This window comes from Leucopleurus acutus, assembly GCF_964270905.1.
Source record: "Leucopleurus acutus genome assembly, chromosome: X".
Lineage (NCBI taxonomy): Eukaryota > Metazoa > Chordata > Mammalia > Artiodactyla > Delphinidae > Leucopleurus > Leucopleurus acutus.
In genome coordinates this window covers 11142342-11168885 of record NC_139148.1, presented here as the reverse complement: position 1 = coordinate 11168885, position 26544 = coordinate 11142342, and the positions used below count along the sequence as shown (strand labels likewise).

At 40.6% G+C, this 26544-nt stretch overlaps 1 protein-coding gene across 2 annotated transcripts in view; it reads right to left on the bottom strand.

Annotated features, from left to right (window-relative positions):
* The window catches only part of GLRA2 (glycine receptor alpha 2), a gene marked incomplete at both ends in the record, with an annotated part of 196246 nt that overhangs the window by 118137 nt on the left and 51565 nt on the right, over positions 1-26544 (bottom strand). For both annotated transcript variants that reach the window (XM_082864461.1, XM_082864460.1), the window contains 3 exons: positions 3970-4184; positions 5800-5937; positions 8633-8715. In XM_082864461.1, the coding sequence (XP_082720587.1) occupies positions 3970-4184; positions 5800-5937; positions 8633-8715 (436 nt within the window). The remainder of the gene's footprint in view (positions 1-3969; positions 4185-5799; positions 5938-8632; positions 8716-26544) is intronic.

The window sequence follows — 26544 nt, the reverse complement described above, 5'->3', positions numbered from 1 at the left end:
TATATGTTTGCCTTTCCTTTTTGGATTTTCCATTTCCTATAGATTCTTACTTTTTTCCACTTAGAGAAGACCCTTTAACATTTCCTTTATGGTAGGTTTAGTATTGATGAACTCTTTTAGTTTTTGCTTTTCCAAGAAGTTTTTACCTCTCCTTGGATTCTAAATGACAGTCTTGCTGGGTAGTATCCTGGGTTGCAGGTTTTTCCCTTTCAGCACTTTGAATATATCAGGCCACTCCCTTCTGACCTGCAGAATTTCTGCAGAAAAATCAGCTGATAGCCTTATGGGGGTTCCCTTGTATATGGCTCCGTTTTTATCTTGCTGCCTTTAAAATTCTCTTTATCTTTAAGCTTTACCATTTTAATTATGATATGTCTGTCTGGGTTTGTACTGTTTGGGACCCTCTGTGCTTCCTGTACCTGGACATTTGTTTCCTTTTTCACTGGTTTGGGAAGCCTTTAGCCATAATTTTCTCAAATACATTTTCAATTCCCTTCTCTCTCTCTTCTTCTGGGGCCCCTATAATTTGAATATTGGTACACTTAATGTTATGTCAGAGATCTCATAAACTGTTGTCATTTTTTTAAATTTGTTTTTCTTTTTGCTTTTCTGATTGGGTGGTTTCCATTACTCTATTTTCGAGATCACTTATGTGTTCTTCTGTGTCACTTAGTCTGCTCTTCATTCCTTCTCCTGTGTTTTTATTTCAGTTATTGAATTCATTATTTCTGATTGGGGTTTTTAAAATATTTTCTTGTTCCTTGTTAACATTCTCACTCTGTTCATCTATTCTTTTCCCTAATTCAGTTAACATTCTTATTAGCAATGCTTTGAATTCTTTATCTGGTAAGTTATTTATTTCTGTTTAATTATGTATTTTCAGTGGTTTTCTCTTGCTGTTTCAGCTGAGAGTAGCTCCTCTGCCTTATTAGTTTGCTTAACTTTCTTTGCCTCTATGGATTTAAATGAAACAGTTATCTATTCCAGTCTGGAAGGGGTGTTCATATTATAGACTGTGTGTGCCTAATGCCTTTGGTGGGAGAGCAGATTTGATGTGGACATAAGCCAGGTCTTTCCTCAGGATGTGCTGTTAGCTATCGCCTTGGTAGGACATGAGGCTGAAGTTGGAGGGGCTAGAGTTGTAGCCGGGTGTGGGGTGGGACTTCCCTTCTGCTCAGTGGCCATCACTGCCCTCCAAGTTGCTGGAGTAGAAACCCTGAGGGCTGGGCTTGATCTGGCTCTGTTCCCTTTAAGTGTCTGCTTTCCCCTTTTCTAGCACTGGGACCTTTGCCCCAGAGCTGGGGATTGCTGAGGCAAGGGAGGCCCGTGTGGAGTCTCGGCTCATTTTTGCCACAGACAGATGTCTGAGCTGTCTCCGATGTGCTGCCAGTACAGGTGCCAGCAGTTATTTCCCTCGATCTGCTCAGATGCAGCCTCGGGTCCAAGTCCCCTTTGTCCCTCACTGCTAATCACTTCCCCCAGTCTCTGCCATCCCTGCGCTTTTGTGGAGCTGCACTGCAGGGCAGGCGGGGCCGGTGTGGACTCTCTTTGTGTATTAGGGTAAGCTGTGGTGGAGTGGACATCATCAGAGTTCTGGGCTGCTTCTGATATGACGTTTGAGTAAGCGCCAGCACTGGCTACTGTCGCCTCACCCAGGCTCTGCCCTGGGACTGGGTCACCTCTGCATCCCACAACCAAGTTTTTTCCTCTGGTCGTGGCAGCCCTAGATTCCATACGACACTGCGACGTGGGGTAAGCTTTGCTGGAGCGCGCACCGAGGCAGTTGTGGGAGACTTGACAGCCGCTGGAGCAGTCCTCTCACCACCCTCTCTGCCCTGCCCCAGGGGCAAGCCAGTGCACAAGCCCTCGTGCACATGCATGTTCCTCAGGAGCGGGGTCCAGGCTTCCCCCAGCCCTCCTGTTAGTCCCAGTGGTCCTTCCAGCAGCCAAGGGGGCTTGTCTTCCCTGTGTAGGATGCCAGGACTGGGGCTTCCAATTGTGGTTCTCACTGCTCACTCCCCAAGGCGGGCGTCTGTTCATGTGTTCTCCCTTTTCCTCTGAGTCCCCTCCCAGGGACATAGGTCCTGACCTGATTGCTTTTCTTCCCTTCCTACCCAATTCCATATGTATCTTTCTTATAGCCTTGGTTGTACAGGAGTCTTTCTGCCAGGTTCCAGTTAGTTTTCAATGAGAATTGTTCCACATGTAGATACATTTTTGATGTGTTCATGGGGGGAGGTGACTTCCATGTCTTCCTATTCTACCGTCTTGATTGGTCTCCTTTTTAACAATAGTTTTGACCATGTAAAATCACAATGGCTAATAAGAATGAAGAACAAATTTGTAAAAAACCTCAAGCTCTCATTTTGAAAATAAATGACTATTCTTTTGGCAGCAATGAGTAGTTGGAGGCTAAATGTCTTATGTTTTCACATTATCTGCTTGCAGTGTGCCACCAGTACTTTAGCTGTCTAGTAAAATGTAAAATATATTGGTGTGTCCTAGTGTTTAATGTCATGGCATTACAGTGATAGCAGTAGCTAATAAATAACGGGATATAATCAAATGAACCTGTTTGGAAGGAGGTACAGAGGGGATTAGAATTTGTATTAGGCAATATTGATTTGTGATTATGTAGCGGAAAAAAAAAGCTGTTACCATTTTTGACATCTGTATTGCAACAGAAATATGACACAGGTATTTCGTACTATTTGTTATTCTAGAAAGTAAAAAAGTATCGGAGACAGATCTATTCCTTTCTCTATTAGCATACAAAATCTAATGTTTATCTTTGGAGGCATGGAACTTGAAAAATTTGTATAACTATTTTCCCACTGTTCAACCCCACTCCATTATAGCCAAAGGCCTCTTCTGTACGTCATCTTATCTTCCAACATAGGAGGTAATGTGGAGCATTATATAACATTTCTCGTCATGTCAGTTGCAGCACAACTGAACATAAGCCCAAACCAGCCAAGATAGGGGATTACATCTCAGTTATTTTCTGGAACTGAGTTTTGGAGGGACTGCTAAACCAGTATGAGACAGTGTATACTGAATACTAATTGAACTCAGATTCCTGGAAAATTGAGGCTAATGGCTCAATGTACTCAGTGAAAGGGGGAAATACACATAGGCACATTTTGGGGTGCTGGGGCATTTCACAAGCAGAACATTTATCATTACTTGCTTAAGCAATATTTGCAAATGCAGAGGGCCGCTCTTACATAAAAAGAGATTATGTAGCCATTATGATTTCTTATTCAGGGTGCTACAAAATGTCCTTCTGTCCCCAATATCCACTCCACACTTCTCTGTCAACCTGCCACAGTAGCCAGACTTTTCAGCATCTTCAGTGAGTCCACTGTTCTCTAGGTAACTGTGTCACTCAAAATAGTAGTGTTATTAGCCATGAAGGTAAATTAAGGCATAGCGAACACCCGTGTGTCTGATTTGATGCACCCTCATACTGCACCTTTATTTCTTATGCATACTCATCGCATATGGCTTTTCTGTAAATTTGCAGGAGCTTAAGTCACTCTTCTATTACTGTAAATGACTTCACTGAGCACGTGAATCGCAATAGCCTCCCCAGTAACTGCTTGACAATACAACGTAAGTTGCATTAGTCTTACTCCAGTTCCTGCAAGCTTCGTGCCTCATAAACAATATGAGGTCAAAAGTACTCGAGGGCTTCTTAGAATTCCTGAGACATGTTTCTGCCTCCACTCATTCCTCTTGTCTCTCAACCCTGAATCTCCTTTCCCCTAATTGATCTGATTATGAAGATCCCCCATGTCCTCAGAGCTCTAACTCTCAAACTCAGCTTTCCATTCTCTTCTTACTGCATTTGCATCTCCAACAGTGCCGCAGGGTAGCAAACATTTCTGTCTTCACAGAATTCTCCAGCCCGTAAGACCTTTGACAAACCTCTCAGGTCCCTTGTTGTCAAGTGAGGAGATTTCTTACCTTTGGCAGAGATGCCCTGGAGCCTGAACTCTGGGTGGTCATCGTTAAGACTGTCGTGATGCCCAGTGCAACTCTGGCAGGGGCTGCATCCATGTTTATCCAAAAAGAGACCCAGGACAAAATGACTATCAACAGACTGGGGATATACATCTGGATCAAGTAATATCCCATCTGGCGTTCCAGGTGAAACTTAACCTCGATGCAGGTAAACTTTCCTGGAAACAGGAAGTGATGATTTAAAATCCAATTTGAATTTCTCTTTCCCATTCCAGCCTCCCACTTTATTTTTATTACAAAGGAGCATTAACGATGGATTTGAAAGATTGCACAAAACGCTGACACTACACACCCAATTCAACTCTTTTCCAACTCAACCCGTAATGGAAATGACAGTGTGAGAACGAGTGATCTAAAGAGTCATTGGACCAAAACCATGTGGCAGATTTAATTTTCAAATCTGTGCTTGTTGCAGCCTGATTATTTAGACAGAGCTTCAGAATTTTCTAGACTATCCATTGGAAAGAAAATATTCATGTTTTGTGGGGGTTATAGTATGTAATATATAGGCTATAACATATAACCTACAACATATATGTATAGCATATACTACACAGCATATAATATATAACATATAATATGAAATAGTTGAAACCATTCCTTCCTAAGTAGTAAAGTTCACATGGGGCTCCTAAAGGATTTGGATGATTGTGTATCTATCTTTGTGTTACCAATGGCAAAAGAAAAATATACATTTGTAGAAACCATGAATATAATCTAGTCACTGTAAAAATGTCATAACCTCCTGGGTAATTGCTTGAGGACATTTAGAATATTCCTAGAATCTGTTTACAGTGTTGCATTGCCTATAAAATAGAGTGCATATAAAGATATTAAAACTTGTAACCTACTATTAAGAGACAGATGTTCCTGCCCCTTCCCACTTTCCTTCCTCTTTAATTGGCTTGGAGTTAGAAACACAGAAGGTAATTTGGCTTAGCTCACACAAATTATGAGGTAGGGTTAGGTTCTTCTTGGCCAGGAAGGACACCTTAGAGTCCGGTTTTAGTTATTTCATAGGAAGCACTGTTGACTTCTGGAACAAGTGTTCATGGACCAGAGCAGTCACTGAACAAACCATCATGTCTCGACTGCCTGTCCTTGATCAGCTGTGTGGCATCACGGACGAGGACGTTCATAGGAAAGGCTATCAACTTTACTCGGCGGGCATAATCTTCCGGGGAACAACAGATGCCCACTTGTTGCTACTACCTCACATTCTCCCCCTGACCCATGTGTCTGTCAGCACCACAGACAATGCGTGACTTTAGAGCCAGCTGACTCCCCGCAAGCTGATTTTCATGCACGCTGTCTATAGGACTGGAGAGTACAACAGCTGTATTTCTGGGTTTGCAAAGACCTATGTTATTATTTGTGTCTTCCACTAAGGCAGAGAGTGCAAATTGACCCGAGGAGCTAACGTCAAGAATGGATGCTGGGAATGGGCGAGAATTCATACACTTCCTGCACCATTTACAAGGTCTCATACACTTTTCCTCAGACTCATTTGATAGTAGATGGTCAGCAAGAGAGCAGCAAAAGATCCCCAAATCTCTTTCCTTCTCTCTCTCTTGGAAAAATTATCTGTTGGGCTCCCTGACCTGTTCGAAAGGATATAGGCATCTTATGTGTTGAAGGCATTTTGACCCAAGCCCAGGACCGTGCCTCATAGCTCCACTTTCTTGGTAAATATGCGGCAATTAAGGTGATGGGATATATACTCCAAGTGGCAGATGGAGCCCACTTGGGTTTAGCAGCTCAAAGGAAACTTACCAGTGTTGTAGTGCTTTGTGCAGTAGCCGAGCTCCTTCTCTTCTTTCAGAATGAACTGAGGCAGTGTCAATCCTTCAGCAACTTGAACTGGACCATCACTTAACCACTCGAATATCAGGTCATTCATCGTGTACCCAACTGGAGTAAACAAATCATAGTAAAAAATTGAATGCATCTTTCCAAGAAAGCTTGAAAGTCTAGCCACGTAAAGAAACAAACAAGGACATTATCTAAAGCGACATATGCTCGATCAATTCAAGAGCCTTTTTTAATAAAAGAGCTGCAATCATCATGACAACTACATGTCATTGGAGCCAAAGAAATGGAAGACAACAAGCTATTTCTGAATGATTTTTTTTCTGTGTAATGGGAGAATGGAACTTATAAAGTCCATTTTACTTCTGCCCGCTCTATCCACTAAATGTTTCTGAAGAACAAACAAGTAAACAAACAAAAATCCTTTGAAGATTGTCTTTACTTTAAAGAGCTGTGTCTGTGGATATCCATTAAGACAATGCAGTTCACGGCACCAGTCTTAGTATTTCAAATGAAAAGCATTCCTTTTTAAAAAAAAAAAAAAAAGAGAATGGATTTATCACCGGCCTGCTTAAAATATTTCCATTGCAAACTTGGCCCCTCTCCTAGGGTCTATTAGCTTTGTTTTGAGAAAGTTTATGTTCAAGTCATTATGGTCAATCCTCAGTTACTTTAGCAAGCGGGGAAGGCTATAGGCAGGTAACCTAAGAGGAAGCTGTGGGATATGCAAATCAAGCATATTCATTTGTGCTGGTGTCTTGCTAAAGGGGCCCACACATCACAATGATTAATATGAAGTAAAACAGATGCTCTGTTATATAAAGTCATATTGTTATATGACTTTTGAACCATCCAGAGTAAGACTGTTACCAGTTTAGTAAACCGAAGTTAGCACTTAGTCTCCAAGCTCCTGCTAACTAGGTCATTATGTCAAGGGCTTCTGGGTTTTTTACACCCCGGAAATGAAGGCTACTCTTTTTTCAGGCGTCAGTTCTCCCCCTTCTTTCTTTATTTGTGATATTGGAACTCTAAAAGGAGATTGAGGAGGACAAGGGTTATTATGTGAGGTTTTGGCTGGCCAGTAACCTCAGCAAGTTTATTAAGTTTATAGATTCTTATTCTTGTTTACTGCAAGGTAGTGACTCACCAAAGCTACCCAGAAATCAATGGCAAAGTTAATTGGAATCTACTTTCCTCTTTCTTTGGGCCACCTTTTCCATTCAAAGCCAGAAAATAAGAACAAGCAAGGAATCACAAAGGGGACTTCGTGTAAGCATTGATGGTCCACAGGGAGAATGGCCAACCCTATCTCTTCCACATCAGTGCTGCATGAGCCCTTCTTGAGTATCTCCACCAAATACTAGAAGCTTGCCAAACACCCCTATTCTTGTCTGGTCAGCTTCTTGCTGACCACTACAATAATAGTCCTTGTCAGCCACCTGGAAACCCCAGGTGGGGGCAAACAGAAGAGGTAAAGATGTGGGGAAGGAGGACGTGATATGAGGGTAGAAAAGTAAAGAGCAATTCCCACCCTTCACAGTCAGAGTCAGTAGCAGTAAACACATCACTGCTTCTTTCATTTCATTACTTCTAGGTCCTGCAAGGGCCAAGGATATTTACTAATTGGAGTTTTTAAGCCTTGGAGGAGCCTCAGATGACAGCTATGGTTGCTGTTTTATAGAGAAACTAAGTGTTGGGTTGAGTCAGGGGAGAGTTGGGAGCAGTAGAGAAGTCACAAAGAAGGAATCATTATGTAGGAAAAAGTTTTTCTTAACTGTCTTCTCAAGAGAAGGGGCGATAGGGAAAATATGAATACATAAAGCCTATTGTAAACCAGAAATTCTCATTTTATTCCTGACAGATTCTTCAAACAAAGATGCTTCATTATTTTGTTTATTTCTGTAGGAAGTTTCAAGGGAAGTCTACAGTGATTTTAAATGATCAGAAGGAAACCCTGTCACCGCCTCTTTTAATAATAGTTGATATGTCTTTTTACATTTGTTATTTTTCTAAACCAAGAAGTTAAAAGTATTTTCTTGCCCCTGCCTCATTAGATCTCCTAACATCCCTGTAGGTCAGTAGCACTTATTATTCTCTGCATTTTACAAACAGAGGAACTGACAGAGCAAGCCAGAAAACATTTCATGTCTCCTGTCTAAAAATCCCATTACCTGGAGGCATCAGCAACTTACGGCACATGTCAAAGATTTCAGTGGCGTCAGGGCCATGACATAAAGGGGACAAAGTAGTAGCATTTTCCTATTCCCTTCACCAGGCCTTTGGATATCCATTGCCCATCTAAGGGAGATGCCTTTATTCCTTATCATCTCATGCCCCTCATTTTTGTTTCCTCCTCTGGCTAAGGCCCCTGCATCTTGTCCTCAAATCAATTAGCCCTTCCTGCCAAAATTCCTTTGGGGTGAAGGTCTATACAAGCATGAGATAGAAGGAGATACAAGTTTCTGACTAGAATGTGATTCATTATAGAGGTTAAATGACTAATAATCTTAATTTTCCCAGGAGACATTTTCATTTCAAAGAAAAGCTTACTAAATCAGGCTCATTTTTTGAGGAAGGGCAAGTTATTTGGCATTTTACCTTGAAACATGGTCTTCTCTCTATTGGATATAAGACATGCACACACATTCACTTTTGCTTGTCCTTCCCTTAAGGACCTCGGGAGTTGTTAAGTAGGTAGAGAATGAGTCTTACGGGTTTTTTCTCCTTAATGACACATTGAAAGAACCAGATCATTGGTTAAAACAAGCAGGTGGTCATTTCAGTAGTAGTGACTTACAACTCTCCAGCTGCATTGTACACGTCTGGACATCCATTGGAAAATTCTTCAAGTCCATGGGACAGGATAAGGTCAAGGTGAGCCTTAGCAGAGAAAACAAATTTTTAAAACAAGTTTTTAATTTTTGAGGTCTGGTTCTTGAGAAGCAAACCAAAAACACATTTTGCATTAAGCAGAGTGACACTGATTCAAGTAATGAAGTCTCGGCTCTCACTCAGGACAATGCTTTCTAATTTTCAAATGAACAGTAGTCATTGGTAAAGTTTTAAAATACTGTACAATTTCGCTGTAACCCCTTACTCTCCATTTCCCATCTTCCAGCCTCTGAGTCTCATCTCCCCAGTGGCACTGGTCTCACGCTTATTCTAGAATCGAGAAGAGCACTGAGAAATAGTGTAACAAGAACCGTGGGCTCTTCTTACACACACTGATGTCCAAAAGGCGTAAAGTTTATACTGCTTTAGAATTGGACAGGTGGGCTTTGCTTCGAGGACAATAAATGATGTGATAAGCATAATTGATTGTGATAAGTATTCGTTCTCCTTCCATCAGGTGGGCAAAAACTTCAATATCTTTTCATTTGCTAACTACATGGATAGGTCAGTTGTACATTGTAGCATTCATTCTAGAATTTTGACAAATCTGGAGCGGGTAATCCTTGATCTAAAAAAAACAAAACCATTTGAGGATGGTGGCTTGTATAAATACATAGTCTTCTCCTCTCTGCACCCTGGGGGGACTACTGTGCTCCCCCTTTCCTTAACTTTCCAAGCTCCAGCCAGCTCTGATCAAGTCTTTTATCAGGATATTGATTAAGCCGCCACCTCTTTTCTACTATTTCCTTTTTTAGTCCTCAAGGAAATGGTACACACCTCTTGCTCTTCAGTTTTTCTATACCTCAGAGATTCAAGGGAGGAAATTAAGGTTGAGAATCAGCAGACCTGTGTTCCCTTTCAAGTACTGCCTGCAACTGTCTCTGTCCCCAAAGCAAGACCTTAAATTCAATAAACACGCATCCTCACCAGATGATGGGGTAGGATCAAATGATGCCCATTGCCATTTAGCTCTAACGCTAGAATCCATGTTATTCTGAAGTTCACTGCTCCAACTTCTGTTCATTTTCTCTCAAACATCTTTTCTATCCATAGACCCCTCTGACTTTTACACCATTACCTAAACTCTCCCTTTCTGTCATGCTCTCCCCTCCTGGTTCCCTTCTCTTTCCTTTCTCAGCTTCATGTTATACCTTCTATACAAGCCAAGACAAAATTAAAAAAAGAGTGGCCCAGTTACTTTAAAGAAAGAAAAGATTTGGGATTTGAAGTGAGGTTAGACAAAGAATCCATGCTGACAATCTTCAAAATCATCAAAATACAACAGTGACTGGGAAAAACAAGATACAAAACAGTGCAGTATAATCTCAATTATGTAAATATGTTTTCAATATTGGAAGTAAACACAACACTATATTAAGAGTAGATAGTTCTGGTTGGTGGGATGATTCATATTTTTTTTTTACTCTGTTCATTCTGCATTATCTATATTGACAAGTGTAGGCTATTCTAAGATGTCCATCTTTATGTAATTAAACATGCCTTTAAACAATAGCTGAAGGGTAAAATTATTAAATTATGTTTTATTCAATAATGTTTTGCTATATTATAATTATATTATTATTATTAAAATTTTGCCACAAACATACAGTATTTCATTGCTAAATAAATTACCTACCTTCTCTGAGCTATTCTGAGAACACAAATACCATGTTTCTAAAGGAAAAATAATAGTTTTGGGTTCTAAACATCTGAATTAAAATAACGTTTTAGACAGGAAAAATAATTTTTGTCAGTTGTGGAGTTCATTTAGAGATAGCAGTATAAATATAGTTAAAGATATTTACATTTCTTCTCAGCATAAAGACTTTTTTCTTGAGATTTTATTTTATTGAGATCAATGCCATGAACTCTTTAAAGTAAGGGAAGAGTAAAAGAATCAAAATGAAAATCTCTAGTAATCAAAAAATTTAAAAAAATTGACACTTTATTAAGGGAGGGGAATCTCAAAAGGATCTGTGGGTTTAAAACTGTTACTAACACAGTAAGAATCTATTTATTCTTTTCTATTTTTTTAAAGAGGAAATACTTACATCAAACAAAAATATGTCCATCATATAAAAATAATCAGAGGGCATGTGTATAGTTTAAGTGAATCAAAACTAGAAAACCTGGAAATTTCATTATGGTTTTGAAAAGTTTACTTTTGAGAAATTAGAAAATAATAATAGCAAAAATGAACAGAGCTTAAAAACATGCAACAGGAAATTCAGTTGTATTTTGTTTGCTATTGGAAACAACGCAGTTTTAGTATTCTTAATCATAGGTTTGCTGAATACAATTCTTCTGTGAACTTTTCACATTTATTTAGGGGGAAGAGGCTTCAGACATGATATTTCTGCCTTTGTGGCAGATCTAACAATCCTATAGGGACCCAGAATTCTTGGGGTCAAAACTATTAACAGCCATGGAAAACCCCACTGAGAGAAATTCCCAATGAGCATGAAACTCTCTCTGAATTTTGTCTCAGCTGAGAACTCAGTGGGTATTTCCCTTCTTCCTTATTTATTTTTCTAATTTCCTTTCTAGGTAGGTTTTGTATGGGAACTCAATGGGTGCCAATAACAAGGAGGCAAGTTAACAGCTCCCCACTTTGCTAAATCACGTCATCCGCTGAGCAAATGGGAAGCGATTGGAAAGATCTAATCAGTTCTTTCATGGCCAACAGAGCCCATAATTTATGATGTCTAGTGTACCACACATCCGCAGGCCTAAAACTCAGACTTGCCTTTTACTTATTTTTTTCCTTTTCATTGAAGCATATATTAAACACAGTAAAAATACACAAATCTTAAGTTACAGCGTGATACCTTTTTGCATCTATACCCACCTGTTTAACAAGCACCCAGACCAGACTTAGAATATTCCCATCACCCCAGAACATTCCCATGTGCTCTCTTCTCAGTCAAGAACCTTCAAAAGTAACCACCACTGCTTTATTTAAAAGCTATCTTTTAATTTAAAAACATGAGTTTTGGGGAAAGAACGAGACGATATTATTTTGTACAGAGATGCAGAAATTGCACCAAATAATACTGACACATACAACATATACTAAAATGTGAACTATTTTTATCCCCTTTACTCTGGCTCTCCATCTTTTCGGGGGGGGGGGTCTCACAGAATTAAGTATTTTTATTGAAAGTCAGATCTTTTGCTAGCAGACACTGCCTACAGCATGTCAGATTTGCTCTCCTCTTCCTCACCATCTAAAATATTAAGGCCATTGCATGTGAGGGCAGTGAGCTGAGGCCACCCATCTTCCATTTGACTTTTCTTAAAGAACTCATTCCCTGAAGCATTGTCGCGCATCTCCCACTGTCACTGTGGCGACATGCATGCATTCAGGGCGCCCCTGCTCCTGTTTGCACAAGGGAAGGAATAAAGTTCCCTTATAGAGGCCCTACTTCCTTATAGAGAGTAAGAAGGCTGAGTGAACATTTTGATTTTAAAGGCAAAAGGATAAGACAAAGCACAGGAAGTCAGCTTCCACCCAAATCTCCCTCGCCTTCCTTACTACTCTCCTATTCAGTTCACCTTGCCATCAAACCAGCTCTTGGGTTTATACCTTATTTAAAGTTTAAAAGAATGATAGATGCAGATGTTGTAAACTGTGTTAATGTTATACTTTTTAAAATCAAATATATTTTTAAATTTACTTATTTCTCTCCTACGCAAGGTTCTTCCCTTATGCAAGAACCACAAAGGCTACAACTCTCTCTTTTTCACCATCTAAAATAATGCCTTCAACAGATGAGGTATTCAGTAAATATTTGTTGAGCAAATGAATGAATCTTCGTCCTCAAGCTCTGTGGGAGAACTTAAGGCTTTTATTCAGCAGAAATGGGAAAGGACAGAGGATTTAGAAGAGAAGAAGGGTCCTCTGAGCCCACGGGGTGTTGCCAAATTCCCAGACTGGCAAAAGAAGCCAGAAAGCTGGCCTGGCCCTTTCTGTAAGTTGCTAGCGTTTCTAGTGGGAACTAGAGATAAGGCAAATCAAGCTGAAAGAAAGCCCGGAAGCCCTGTCCACCTGTTCTTGAGCCTTGCTCAGGTAGCTGGGTCCACGGCCAGGACTGTTCTCCTATTGCTAGAAGCATGCGAACTAATCACTTAACTTTATAACGTCATGGCGGACAGGAGGTTCCTTGACTCACAAAGCAACTACTCGTTCATAAGGCACTCAGTATTAGAAGTGGAGGTCCATTCCCAGCAAAAGATTCTTGAGGGAAAAAAAGCCGCTTGAAGAGAAAATGAATTTTCAGGTGGAATTACAAATTGTCATTAGGGATCTTCCTGCTTAAAGCAAAGATTGCCAGCATCCTCTTTTGAGAGAGTGAATTCTGACGGTTAGAGTAGTCTGTCTTGTTTGGAAAGGAAGGGTAAGGGGATGCTTCTGTGTTTCAGGAAAAGCAAGAGTCTCAGGTATATTGCTGCTGTTCCTCTGTCAGAGACCATGCTTAGCACACTCTGTGTAGCACACTGCAAACCCTAGCAGTATACAGAAATATCAGAGGGGATAGAACCTGTGGTGTTCTTTTAGGATCAGAATACTTAATAAGGAAAGATAAAAATTCAAGTGATGTCGATGGTGTTGATAATCATTCTCTGAGCACCTGCTGTAGGTCAGGTGCTCTCATTATTTTGCAGTCATGGAGTACCATCCCACGAGGCACACATCATTCTCTGTCTTTGAGATAAGCACATTGGAGCTCAGAGAGGTTAAGCCGTTTTCCCAAAGTCACAAAACCAGTAAGCAACCAAAGTTAGATTTGAACCCAACTTTAATTGATGTCAAAGTTTATTTATTATTTTCCACTCTACCACATTTCCTCCTTAGAAAAAGAATCTGTTATCATCCTCTTTTGTCTGTGAAGCTAGCAGAATAGGTTGTAGACCTTTCATTTTTTCTGCAGGCATCCCATGATGCCTTCCTTGACTTTTCCTTTTAAAAACTTTTCCCATGACTTTTCCTTTTAAAAGGCTTCCCATGACTTTTCCTTTTAAAAACTCCTCCAGCCTCTCCTGGCCACCTCACAGAGGAGAAGCACCATTGACTGGGGATCCAGGGACCTGGGTGGTGGACCAGACTTACAGAGAAAGAGCAATTTGACCTTAACTAAATCTCTGGGCCTCATTCCTCACCCACGACCCCATCCTGCTCAAAATTTCTGTGATTCTAAACTGTAAGTGACAGTGACCAGCATGAAGATTTCCTCTTATAGGTGAATTTCCACTCTTGAATATGATGAAAGCCTTAAGTCCAAATAATAATGCTTCTTAAAATTGGAACTTTCTGGTAGTCTGGGTATATAGGTGAGATATTTGTTGCCCCCATAGTGCTTTGTCATCCAACATCCTAGAATGCTATCCACTCTTTCTCCAAGAACATTAGGACAGCCTTACTGTACAATGTAGGTCTGTTGACCCTTTCCTCTCAGGTGTACCTGGAAATCTCTAAACCATGTGACATTCTAATGTCAGGGAGGTTTGACAGGATGCATCATGTATTGAACAAGAGTGTCCTCCTAACCTACCTAGACCTTAAATGAAATTATCGTGGAGCAAGTTAGAAGTCAAGTTAAATGTGCATCACTTATTTATTTTTTTTTAAAGATCTTTTTGACGTGGACCATGTTTTAAAGTCTTTATTGAATTTGTTACAATATTGCTTCTGTTCTATGTTTTGGTTTTTTGGCCACGAGGCGTGTGGGATCTTAGCTCCCCAACCAGGGATCGAACCTGCACCCCCTACATTAGAAGGCAAAGTTTTAAGCACTGGACCACCAGGAAAGTCCCAGATGTGCATCATTTATACAACTCACACATATGGGGAGAGGGAGGGAAGAGTTAGAGGAGTCATTGGATTAAAAGACCCCACCAGGCTGGTTGTCTGATCAAGATCTCCTTTAGCACCATGGGTTTCGAATTCTGGTGGGCGTAAGTGTCATCCGAAGGGCTTGGTAGGAATGCAGGTTCTCAGGCCCTCCTGAGAAGCAGCTCAGGTAAACTGATGCTGGTCTTGTGGAGCACATTTTAAGAAGCTCTACTTCAGCATGTCCCAAGGGAGGACTTTTATGTACTGTCCCTGTGATGGACTAAAAGGAGAAAAATTTGAAAGGGAAATAGGAAGGGATTGAGAAAGGGGTCTGTGATTTTTCAGTAGCTCTAGCACTCTCTTTGGAAAATATGACTTTCTACTTGAAACCAGGTCCGGCCAATGAGGCCCAAGTAGGCTTCTAAGTGATTGGACCGGGGGTAGTGAGACAAGGGGGCTTAATCGCGAGCCTCAGTCACCATGGAGTGGCCTGCTGGTAAGGTCAAGGCAGTAATAACAAGGTCAGTTCACTGGCGCCAAGAATATGGTGGGTGTGGCTAGAAAACTGGGAACGCTGCTAAGAGGGCTGGAAGGTACAGCAGAGAGGAACCCAGACGAGATGCTCATTAACACACACGAGTATGCAAAGGTGGACAGTGGAACTCTACTCAGGGCGCTGTCTCTGGTCTCTGAGTAGAAAAACCAGCCGCCGAGAAATTTCAAAGGAAATTGGGGTGGTGGCTGCAATATTCACTGCATGGACCCCAACTAAAAATTTACAAAAGCTCCTGGTACTGAGCAGGGAGGAGGTCAGAGCGCGGAGGAAGACCAGCTCCAGGTCTTTAGTGAGGAGGGATTCGTGTTAAACAGAACTCCACCTGGGCTGTAACCTGCTACATCCATTTAGCAATTTTTGGCAAGCATTTATTGAGCGCCATGCTTAACAGACACTTGAAATAAGTTTCTCTCTTGAAGGAGGTCGTAGTTTAACATTACTGAGATATTAATATATATGTGTCTATATGTGTGTGTGTACATACATATATTCTTTCAGTGGAGTCTATCCCAATAGTTCTGCATTTATTATTCAGCTTTTTAAAGTTGTTTTCAAATTCTCATTTAAAGAATCCTTCCAGATTATGTAAATCAGACATAGTTGAACTAAATCAAGTAAAAGGCTTCTCATTACTCCCTTGGGGCCTAAATAAGCGCTCACACTGATCGGGTAGAGCAGATAATCTACCCTTCCAGACCTAGATCCCAAGAGGGCCCTTTGGGTCTGTCAGGGAAGTATGACTTGCAATAATCATTTGATGATCGTGAATCAAAACTCAAGGTACCCGCGAAAGGATCTTTATCCACAGAGGACAAAAGTAATTGGTCCAAGCTTGGCTAGGCAGGCAAGGCATGAAATGTGGCTGTGCTTTTTTATATAAGTAAAGGTTGAAAATTCTTGGCTGCCAAGTATAATAAGCTAATAGACATTTAGCTAAAGGCTTCCATGACTATTAAGATGCAAATCTAGGGAGAGTATGGTGTCTTAAGTACCGTTAGTCATTTCCTCCTTTGTCTATGTGAGTTGATAGATTCTCAGGTTCCCTACCCATATCCCTGAGGGCAGACTTCGATACTGAGAGTATCAAACAGAAGGATGAACCTAGGTGGATAACAGGGCTCAGAACCCTGTGGCTAGGACACCAGAGAGAAATCATTTTTTCCATATTGTCTAGGGCTGAAAGTAAACCCCAGGTTGGTCGTAAGCTGTGCAGTTAGACTCTATCCCCTTAGTTAATTCCAAATAAATATAAAACCTGTTTTTCCATGTTGACCTTGGGATTTTCAGGAGATGAATGGCAACACTGCTGGTTCATCAGCTGTTCTACTCCTGTCCCCTGACTAAAATGCCAGTGGCTGACTAGGAAGGTCCATGTTTACCAGACATTATAAAGGCATCACAGAAAATACCCATATGCATTGAGCACTACTAGCTGGGAAGGACAGAAATACAATATCTGCTCCCATCTGTGCCTGGTCCCTTCAGAAAATGTGCACACATATGGTGGGCCCATGTTAATTAAGTCCAAATATGGATTGGATTCAACTTGGAGAGCGACTGATAAATCTGCAGCTAAAACTTTTCCAAATGTTTTGATACTTCCTGAACGAAAATGGTTTGAAGGTGGTGAATGGGAGAGGGCTAAATGGAACACCATCAGGAAGAAGAGCTCAAATTATCAAAGAGTCATATAACCAATTCTGCCCACAGTTTAGTTACATTTTAAATTTCAGTCATTTCACAGCTAGTATTTATTTATACAACCAAATATTCATGAAGATAAAATGTTATTAGCCTGCACATTAAAATAATGACAACTGACTTGTCCACAGTCACTCTATTGCCTCAGTTCACAGCTATTTAATGGTGACACTGAGGTGAAAAAAGAGGGAATAGCACTGTATAGCAGTGTTTTATTTGGGATTATTTTACTTTTGGTGAAAGAGAAAAAGAACAAGTGCTTGTGAACTGCAGATATGGTTTTAAGAAAACCAAAGTAACTTTTCATCTGCTGACAGCTGAGAGCAAAATTGTGTTACTTTGCTGGTATTTTGCTGCACTAAGACTTCTGCTGTGGTAACTGGCGGAGACTTGCTGGCCACTGTTTCTGGTGGCAAAGGTTGGAGAGAGAAAGAACGGAGTCTTGGTCAGATGGTAGGATGGTCCATTCTTGATTAGATAACACTTTGAAACCAAGCACAATTCCTTAGTTGACTCTTAACAAGCAGCTGAAGAGGGGGCCCAAGCCCTTAGCTGAAAAAAGATGCAACTGTCACTTCTGCTAGGAGCGATATACCTCCCAAAGGAAGGAAACCCATGGCACAGAGAGTAGTCATCTGCTTGGGACTCATGGAAGGTGAGTGGAGCCTGAATGTAACAGGTACTGAGTAAGGAAATGTCCGTGTGTACGGATTAGGAAGAATGGGGAGAACTGTCTCGCCACTCCCCTCCCCTTATTCTACAGCCAACCCAGGGTGATTATGACATTCACTGAACATTTATCGGGGACTGAGAAAAACTACAGATCAAAGAAAAATTAAGTGACTTCTCATGGTCACTTAGTAAGACTGGATTTGAACCCAAGTCCTCCTGAACTTCAGAACTGACATCTGCCCCACCCCCTTAGTGTTGTCTTTAATCCCTTAGCTCACTTGTTGCTTTCTATCTTTCATCTAACTGTTCATAATTTAGCAAAATATCCCCACTAAAAGGAAACATCGAATAAACATTTGTTCTGTTGTCCTTGGAAAGGGATGATCAATCCCATATGGGACGGCCTTGCTCTGAGTGTGTGTCACGTTGTAGAACTTCACATAATTATATATGTCCTTAATTGTCTTTCAATGACTGTACGGTGATAAATGTTGTATCAGATGTTGGTTTGTAATTTTAAATGCCACGAGCAAGGATAGACTTATTGGAAAGACTGTTGAGCTTTGAGGATAGACGATTTTTTCCCATTTTAAAACGGAGTGTCTTTCCTTTGAATTATGTGCTATGAGAATGCACTAAAGTAATTCATGCGTTTCATAAGAGCCATGGTGATATTATTTGTGTTTATTTGGGGATTAATGCCATCCAGGGAGCCTTTGAAAAGCAGCACTGTGGACCAGGCAGAAGCCCACGTCAACATAAGTTGAGCAGGTTCACCAGGACCTCTGAATTTCCTTTGGCTTCCTGCCACAGGAAAAGTCAGGTGATTAATAATGGCAGACTAGCCCTCGAACTCTGTTGGCTCCAAGCTACCAGGTGATTTCCTTTAGTCTTATATATCCAGTTAATAATTATCCTAGCCAACCATCTTTTATAGTTGTCTGAAAGTATATAAACCCATAATTCATGAACACATTCTAAAATAATATCTCATGGGTGCTCCTGCTGGTTGAATCAGAGGGTACAAATGATCTAATCTGCGATTGGGAAATTTCTCAATAGGGAGCTCAGTGTTAAGTATTTGTCATGGTATAAAGTATATGTTGAGTATAAGGCTGCCTCTTAAACAACAGGTAGTCCAACCTTCCCTACCCCACTCCAAAATCAGTTCCTCTCCTCAGATGTTCAGTTTGGGAGGAAACGGTTCAAAGATCCCAAAGTAGTTTGAGATAGGCACCTTACAATTCAGAATCCCCTCTTGCTGGCTCCCAAACCCTAAGGGACATGAAGGACCCACTCTTATTTCCTCATCCAGAAGGAATTTTGCGGTTTGAGAAAGAGGAGATCATTTTGAGACTTACTAGAGACTTATGACGGAGCTAGAAGGAGCCTCAGACTTGATCTCATCTCCTGGTTCAATCTCATTTTATAGTAAGGAAACCGAAACTCAGAATAATAAACTGATGGCGTTAGAGAGGCTGGTCTTTGAGCCTAGGGGATACAGTAAATGATGGAAGGAGGTGTGGCTCTCCTGATGCCCTAAGCTACCTTCTTGGTATTCTGTTCTTTGCGCCATCACCTTCAGAGCAAACTCTAATGAATGTTAATGCAGTGGAAGGTCACCTCCAAATGGAGAAAAACCTACTGGTTGCTATTGCTAGTCCAATCAGGCAAACAGTCAAGGAAAAGTGGTCATGCCACCTGCCATGTATTTCATTGCATAACCCCCTTTTTTTACTTCAAACAAGGGTAAAATCCTTACTCTGTTGTGTTTGAACCAGTATTATGCCCTTGAGTGTATGTGTCTTTCTGAACCCAATCAGGAGCTCAGCAGAGCTTTCCAGCACTTTAAATAAGAGTCTGTCATGTACAGAACACACTTTCTAGACTTTAATGCTTCTACCTTCAGACGCATCTTTTTTGAGGACCACTGTCCAAAAGTGCCCCCTCTGCACCACTTAGCTCAGCTCCTGCTGAAGCCACCGGCATATATGCATGCCAGCACCTCCCACCCTCCCAACCTTGCTTGCCCTAGGAAGAAGGGAATCGTGGTTTCCATGGCATTTTCCAGCACTTCTCTGAAGCCTCATTGCTTAATTCTGATGTGGACGCTTATGTTACAGTCATTAATTAATGCATTAAGTCAAGTCCCAAAACTAATGAGGATTTGGACACAGATTTGGAAGATGAGAATGTAATTTTGCCTGGATTATAGGATATAAAGATAAACATGATCCAAATATGCACAGAGAGAAGAAATCACAGCTTTGCATAGCTGCCTTCTAATAGAAAATATGGGCTTACATGTCTCATCACAATTGAGAGTAAGATAATCAAAGTATCACCATTGGTAACATTTAGGCAGGTCTTAGTTCACTGTGCATTCTGTTTTCAGCTCTGACATCTAAATAAAGAATGTTCTTTTTTCCTATGCCATAAAAATCATTCTATAGCCAAAGTTAGAATCTTTGAAGTTCTTGCATCAGGCTGTAGGATGAGTCAAGGGTGGGAGGCTTTGTCAGAAAAGTTGGCCTTTTATGTGTGCGGATGGAGTTGGTCATTAGACAGGATTATTTGGGGAGCTCTGTTGGATGTCTGTCTAGAAATCTACACCCCACCTACTCTCAGTGGTGCCTGTAATCTATCGTCAGACGTAGAAGGCATGTCAATCCCCAAGAGTTCTCTATGACAACTCAGATACTACTGGGATGGTGGAACACTGAATCATCAACACCTGCAATTATGAATTGAATCAAAAGGAATTAACAAGTAAATCACCTCTAACACCATAAAGGAATAAGTTTCAGGTCAGATAAAGTTTGATGATGAGGGGCTCAGATGTCTTGATGATGCGGGGTGCTATTGTAGAGGATCAATCCCATAACTATTTATTGTTTGGAGAACTCTATGCAGTTGGCAGGTAGCATAGGGCCCCTAGGTACCTGGTCAGTAAAATAAAAGACACTGAAGGCAAACAATAATGTCTGGAGATCGTGGCGATCTATCCTGGTCAGTTTACTCTTCATCTTAGAGACTGGGACAGAAAGCACAATCATGAAATTACAAGAAAATACCAAGGGCCCTAGAGTACAGGGCAATGCCACTTTTGACTGTCTATGCATATAGCATATAGTGTATTCTACTAAAGTTAACCAAATCATCTCTTTTTGAAAGCTGAGGAAATAGAGGTTCAGGGAGAGAACAAATTTTCCCTAGGTCACACAGCTAGTTCTGAGGCCAGAGACCCTAGCCCAAGGGTGTTTGACTCTAAAACCGCAGTCTAGGGCTTCCCTGGTGGCGCAGTGGTTGAGAGTCCGCCTGCCGATGCAGGGGACACGGGTTCGTGCCCCGGTCCGGGAAGATCCCACATGCCGCGGAGCGGCTGGGCCCGTGAGCCATGGCCGCTGAGCCTGCGCATCCGGAGCCTGTGCTCCGCAACGGGAGAGGCCATGGCAGTGAGAGGCCCGCGTACCGCAAAAAAAATAAATTAATTAATTAAAAAAAAGTAAAACCCCAGTCTACTATAGTATCAGAAGGAACCAGGGTAACATTCAACATCATAAGGTTCAGAGTAGGCGCTCTGAACCATACAGCGAACTGAAAACTGCAAGATGAAGAACATCTTGGTGCTGATTTTACACACTGTAAAATTAAACCAGCAACATAGTTTTGGTGACTAAACATATGTCCACTAACTCTGGTGGGATGAAAATGTATTTCATTTTCAAAAATGAAACAAAAACAGTGAGGTAATCCCTCCATCCTTCTAAAAATGGTAGCCATTTGTTTATCATGTTAACAAATGTGGGAAAAAGTGACTGATTTAAGTTGTAGCAAATATGATTTAAGTTATATAAGGAGGAGTTTCGGCACAATGTTTGAGTAACTTATTATAAGATCCAAGGAGAGAATATAAAATCTCCTTCTCTGAAGGTCTTTAAAAATAGAATAAGTTCTCAACAGGTTGTCTGAAGGTAAGGAGTTGACTTAATAACTTTAATGGGTCTTTTCAGCCCTTTGATCCCTGGGATAGTAAAAGTTTTCAGAAAGTAGATATGCTGTATAAGCTATACATGCTGTATAAAACTATCAAATGAGCTTCCTATTTGAAGGTCAGTTGTGGCATCTTGAATTTAAAGTCTTTTTAGACATTTGCGAAATTTTAAGATACTTTATATTCTCATCTTAAATCTTACCTTCTTCCTCCACTAGTCCTTTGAAAACTGCGTCCCCAAAAGGTTGGTTCGAAAATGACATGTGTTTGGTATTGTATTTGTTTGTGTCTTTGGATTTGAGTTGGAGTAAATGAAGAATTAATGTGGGGTAGGAGATGATAGCTCTGAAATAGAAGTCAAGAGCTTTGATTCTTGTTCTAGCTTTCCTATTTATGGGCTCCATTATTTTAGCTCATTTAACTTTTTAAAGAAGTCACTTCCTCATCAGTAAAACAAGGATATTTTGCCCTGTAATACCTTCAATTAAAAAAAAAATCTTATGCTTCTATAAAAGTCAGAGTTTCGGCAGAGAAGTCTCAGAAGCAGTGGGAAGTAAGGGAAGAAAACAAATATTAGCAAAGACATTGTGGACATATGAGACCAGCTGCTTCTCTTTAAAAATGCTTACCCTCGAGCTTCCCTGGTGGCACAGTGGTTGAGAGTCCGCCTGCCGATGCAGGGGACGCGGTTTCGTACCCCTGTCCGGGAGGATCCCACGTGCCGCGGAGCGGCTGGGCCCGTGAGCCATGAGCCTGCGCGTCTGGAGCCTGTGCTCCACAACGGGAGAGGCCACAACAGTGAGAGGCCCGCGTACCGCAAAAAACAAAAAACAAAATAAAAAAAAAACACAAAAAACCAAAAATGCTCACCCTCTCCTTTTCTCTTTCATATTGCATACCATAGGTCATGATGCCCTGACTTCTACTACAATTCATTATATTCAATTCAGTAAATATTGTTTGAGCACTAATATGTATTATACCCAAGGCTCACCTCGTTATTCCACTGTGGATTCAGGCCTTTTAAAGTAATATGAATTTAGAATTTGACTGTCACTGAAGAGGGTATACAAAGCAAGATGTGTGTCCTTGTTTACACTTTGGTCAAAAATGGTCAGTACTTAATGGGGTGGGTCAACAAAAATCATGAAAACAGAGTAAGATCAAACATATGACGGAAGTGAATAATTAAAAAAGTAATCAGAGGATCAGTGGACAGAAATAGATTTGACATCTTCATCATCAGAGACTATGTCCTGCATCACTGGATAGAAATTTTCTAACACTGAGCTAAGACCTTTGGTTCCTATTTAAAAGATTTGTTTAAATTTTACTTTGGTTCCTATTTAAAAGATTTGTTTAAATTTTACAAATTTGTTTAAATTTGTCCTGCATCACTGGATAGAAATTTTCTAACACTGAGCTAAGACCTTTGGTTCCTATTTAAAAGATTTGTTTAAATTTGTTTAAATTTGTTTAAATTTTACTCAGACCTTTGGTTCCTATTTAAAAGATTTGTTTAAATTTTAAATCTTTTAAATTTAAATTTAAAAGATTTGTTTAAATTTGCCTCAGGTGTTTGAATCTGCAGGACGTGTATGGATTTCCGGTCTATTGTCACTCCCTTTTTTAAATCTTGGTCTTCTGGCAAACAGATATATTACCTCTTGGGGAGTATGACCTTGCTTGTTATGAAGTCAGTGGGCTGCAGAGTTCTCTGTGTTCTGTTTGGCCATCAAAGCCTTGGGCTTTGGTTTCCATGCAGAGTTAATTCTACCTCTGCTCCTACGAAGCTGAGAAAGCATAGAACTTTTCCTGGCTGAAACGCTACCATCCATTTGCTTTAGCTTTTAGGAAAATTCAAATACAAAACATAACCATAGAACATTATTCTTCTAACGTGGCCCAGTGTTGAAGTAATTATTAAAATGTGTCAGGTGGAGGCAATTCATGAGTTTATCTTTGGTACTTCTGTTGTATGCCTCCCTTCTATCTTTCTTAACTCGCTTCGTCCTATCTGATTTTTCCTCTCAGGCATCCAACATGCTCTCTGTCACTATTCTTCACAGACATTAAACCTACTATCAGAAAGAAAATTTCGTGTCAGCTCTTTATGGCTTAGTATGAATTGAGGATAGCGTTTTCCCTCTCCTGGGGGTATTTGCATTGTGAACCTTAGAGTTGAGGGAAAGTCCTTCCTAATGGAATGTCAGCAAGGACTTTCCAGCACCTTTAAGACACCAAAAACTGTACTTTAAACTTGAGTTAGACCTGCAGCTGGGCCTATATTAGCACTAATTCCTCCTTATCCTCTAGTTAAATTGAGTCCAGTGACTCAAGTAAACAGGAGTGTGGGTGCCGACCCCAAAATTCTAACAATATTTGAGTCACAGAATTCGTTTGCAAAGTTAGAGCCACTTTTCTTTTCCTTGTTCCCTATTTATTCCTACTACTCAATTTATCTTATGTCTGCCTGCCTTGTTAGACTGGAGCCCTTCCAGGACAGAGACCACATTTTACTCACCTCTGGATCTCTAGGCCCAGCACCGTGTCTGGCTCATTGAAAACCCTTCCAGACAAGTAATTAGATTCCTGCAATTCAAATCTGCCAGGAGCTGTGTTTCCCTAAAATGGCATGCCCAGTTCTCCTGCACCAGGGGTCTTTCCCCTGATTTCATAGAATACCCACAGTGAAGGAAAAGTCTAAACCACCCTGCCACAGGACAAACTCTACCCAACCCAAAACAATTGTGGGGTATTTCAGAGCCTACTGGGAACCAGAGATAGAAGAATTGCCTCTGGATCGAGTCTCGGGGACATTCTATTCTTCATGGTTCTAGAATGGAAGGGCCTTTATAGAACAGAAGGAAAAAAAAAAAAACCCTGGTTTTATTTCGGCAGTGCATGATGCCAGGTATTTACTAGAGCAACTGCCACCCAAGGCCCAGAGGGTTAGCTGGAGCAGCTGATACCCTGTGCTGCTTTTTATAACTCTCCTTCCCAGCACCATGCTCTATATATGTCCCATTTCATCAGGTCACATCAACTTAGGTTGTGCCCAATACTGCATCTTACACCAAATGCATCACCATGTGGAATATTCTGTGTTTCCTTAAAAATTTTTATAAAAATAAATGTAAAGTTTCTTAAAAATAAAGTGGGGGAAGTTTCCCTGGTTCTTTGTGGAAGCGGTGACTTTGCCACTTTTTACAAATGAGCAGCCTCTTTCCTTCCAAAAGACATTGCAGCTATCTGCCACCAGCAAGCTGTGAAATTACTAGGTTAAGAATGGAATCTACAGTACAGACCTAAATTGTATATAGAGTTGTGAAATGCAGTTTCGGTGGTGGTGAGTCTGCAAACTTGTGAAAATCATTTGCAAAGACACTAGCTGCCTCTTTTTTTTTGTTGTTGGTAATAAGATTGGAGAGAAAGGGGGAATTCTCTAAAGAATCTTTAACATGTCGATATTTATTCAATGTATTCGATTTCTCTCATATACAATGCACTGTCTTGGCCCTTTGGGAGGGGTTACAAAAGATGAAAAATCTGAATATCTTGGCTTTAAAGAGCTTATTATTTAGAAAGAATGTTAACTTAAAAATGCAAACAGCCATCATTTCATTTATTGAGAACATACTCTGTGTCATGAACTGTGGCAAGTATTTTTATTTACTCTATATCAGGGGTTGGCAAACTATGGCCAAAGAGCTAAATCTAGTCCACCACCTGTTTTTGTAAATAAAGTTTTATTGAAACATGGCCACACCTAATTGTTTGAGTATTGTTTATGGCTGTTTTGTGCTATAATGGCAGAGTTGAGTAGCTCTGAGAGAGTTGAGACAGTCTGACTGGCAAAGCTAAAATACTTTCCATCTGCCCTTTACAGAAAATATTTGCTGACCTCTGCTGTATATAATTCATTCTCACAAGAATACTCTGAGTTAAATATGGTGTTTCCCATTTTCCAGTTAAGGTAACTGAAGGTTATAGCTTATGTAACTTAGTAAGTGGCAAAGCTTCCGTTTAATTCTAGGTTTGTCTGATTCCAAAAGTCTATGCTCTTATGCTATATTTGTGTACAGAAGTAGCCAGAATATGGCATAGGAAGAAGTCAGAGACTTACAGATTCACAGAGAAACTATTATGAGAGTTCCTAAAAGGGAGTGATTATTTTGATTGTAGGGTGACATTCTGGAGAATATTCTGGAGAAGATCATATTTGAATAAAAAAGCAAAAATGCATCTGAGAAATTTTCTATCCCAAGCTCAAGCCCAAGAAATGTTAACAGATCAAGATCACATGTTTAGTTAGAAGTAGATCTGGGATTAGAACCAGTTTTCCATTCACTGAGCTCAAAGTATGCTGTCAGTGAAGATACTGAGCCATTGAATCTTTGTGTGTGTGTGTGTGTGTGTGTGTGTGTGTTTAAATGCTATAGAATGGCATAATTATTTGAAATGAGAATTTGTATGTTATGCTCAGTGGTAATTGAACTAAAGGGCCTGCACTTCCTTTATTGAACCAATCAAAAACATATTTATGGGGCTTCCCTGGTGGCGCAGTGATTGAGAATCTGCCTGCCAATGCAAGGGACACAGGTTCGGGACGATCCCATATGCCATGGAGCAACTAAGCCCGTGAGCCACAACTACTGAGCCTGCGCTCTAGAGCCCGCAAGCCACAACTACTGAGCCTGCACACCTAGAGCCCGTGCTTTGCAACAAGAGAAGACCCCGCAATGAGAAGTCCGCACACTGCAAAGAAGAGTACCCCTGGCTCACTGCAACTAGAGAAAGCCTGTGCACAGCACCAAAGACCCAACGCAGCCAAAAATAAATAAATAAAATAAACAAATAAATAAAAACATATTTGTGCAGATATTTATATGATACCATCACCTACCCACCATCCTACCAAATATATTTTGGTTATGGAGAATTACACTTCTGAGACCACGGGAACCACTGGCACTCTCACCAACTGTAAGTTTAAATAATAAACAAGAGACCACAAAGGATAATATTTATATACATCTTGCCCTGCAGAATCATGCAGCT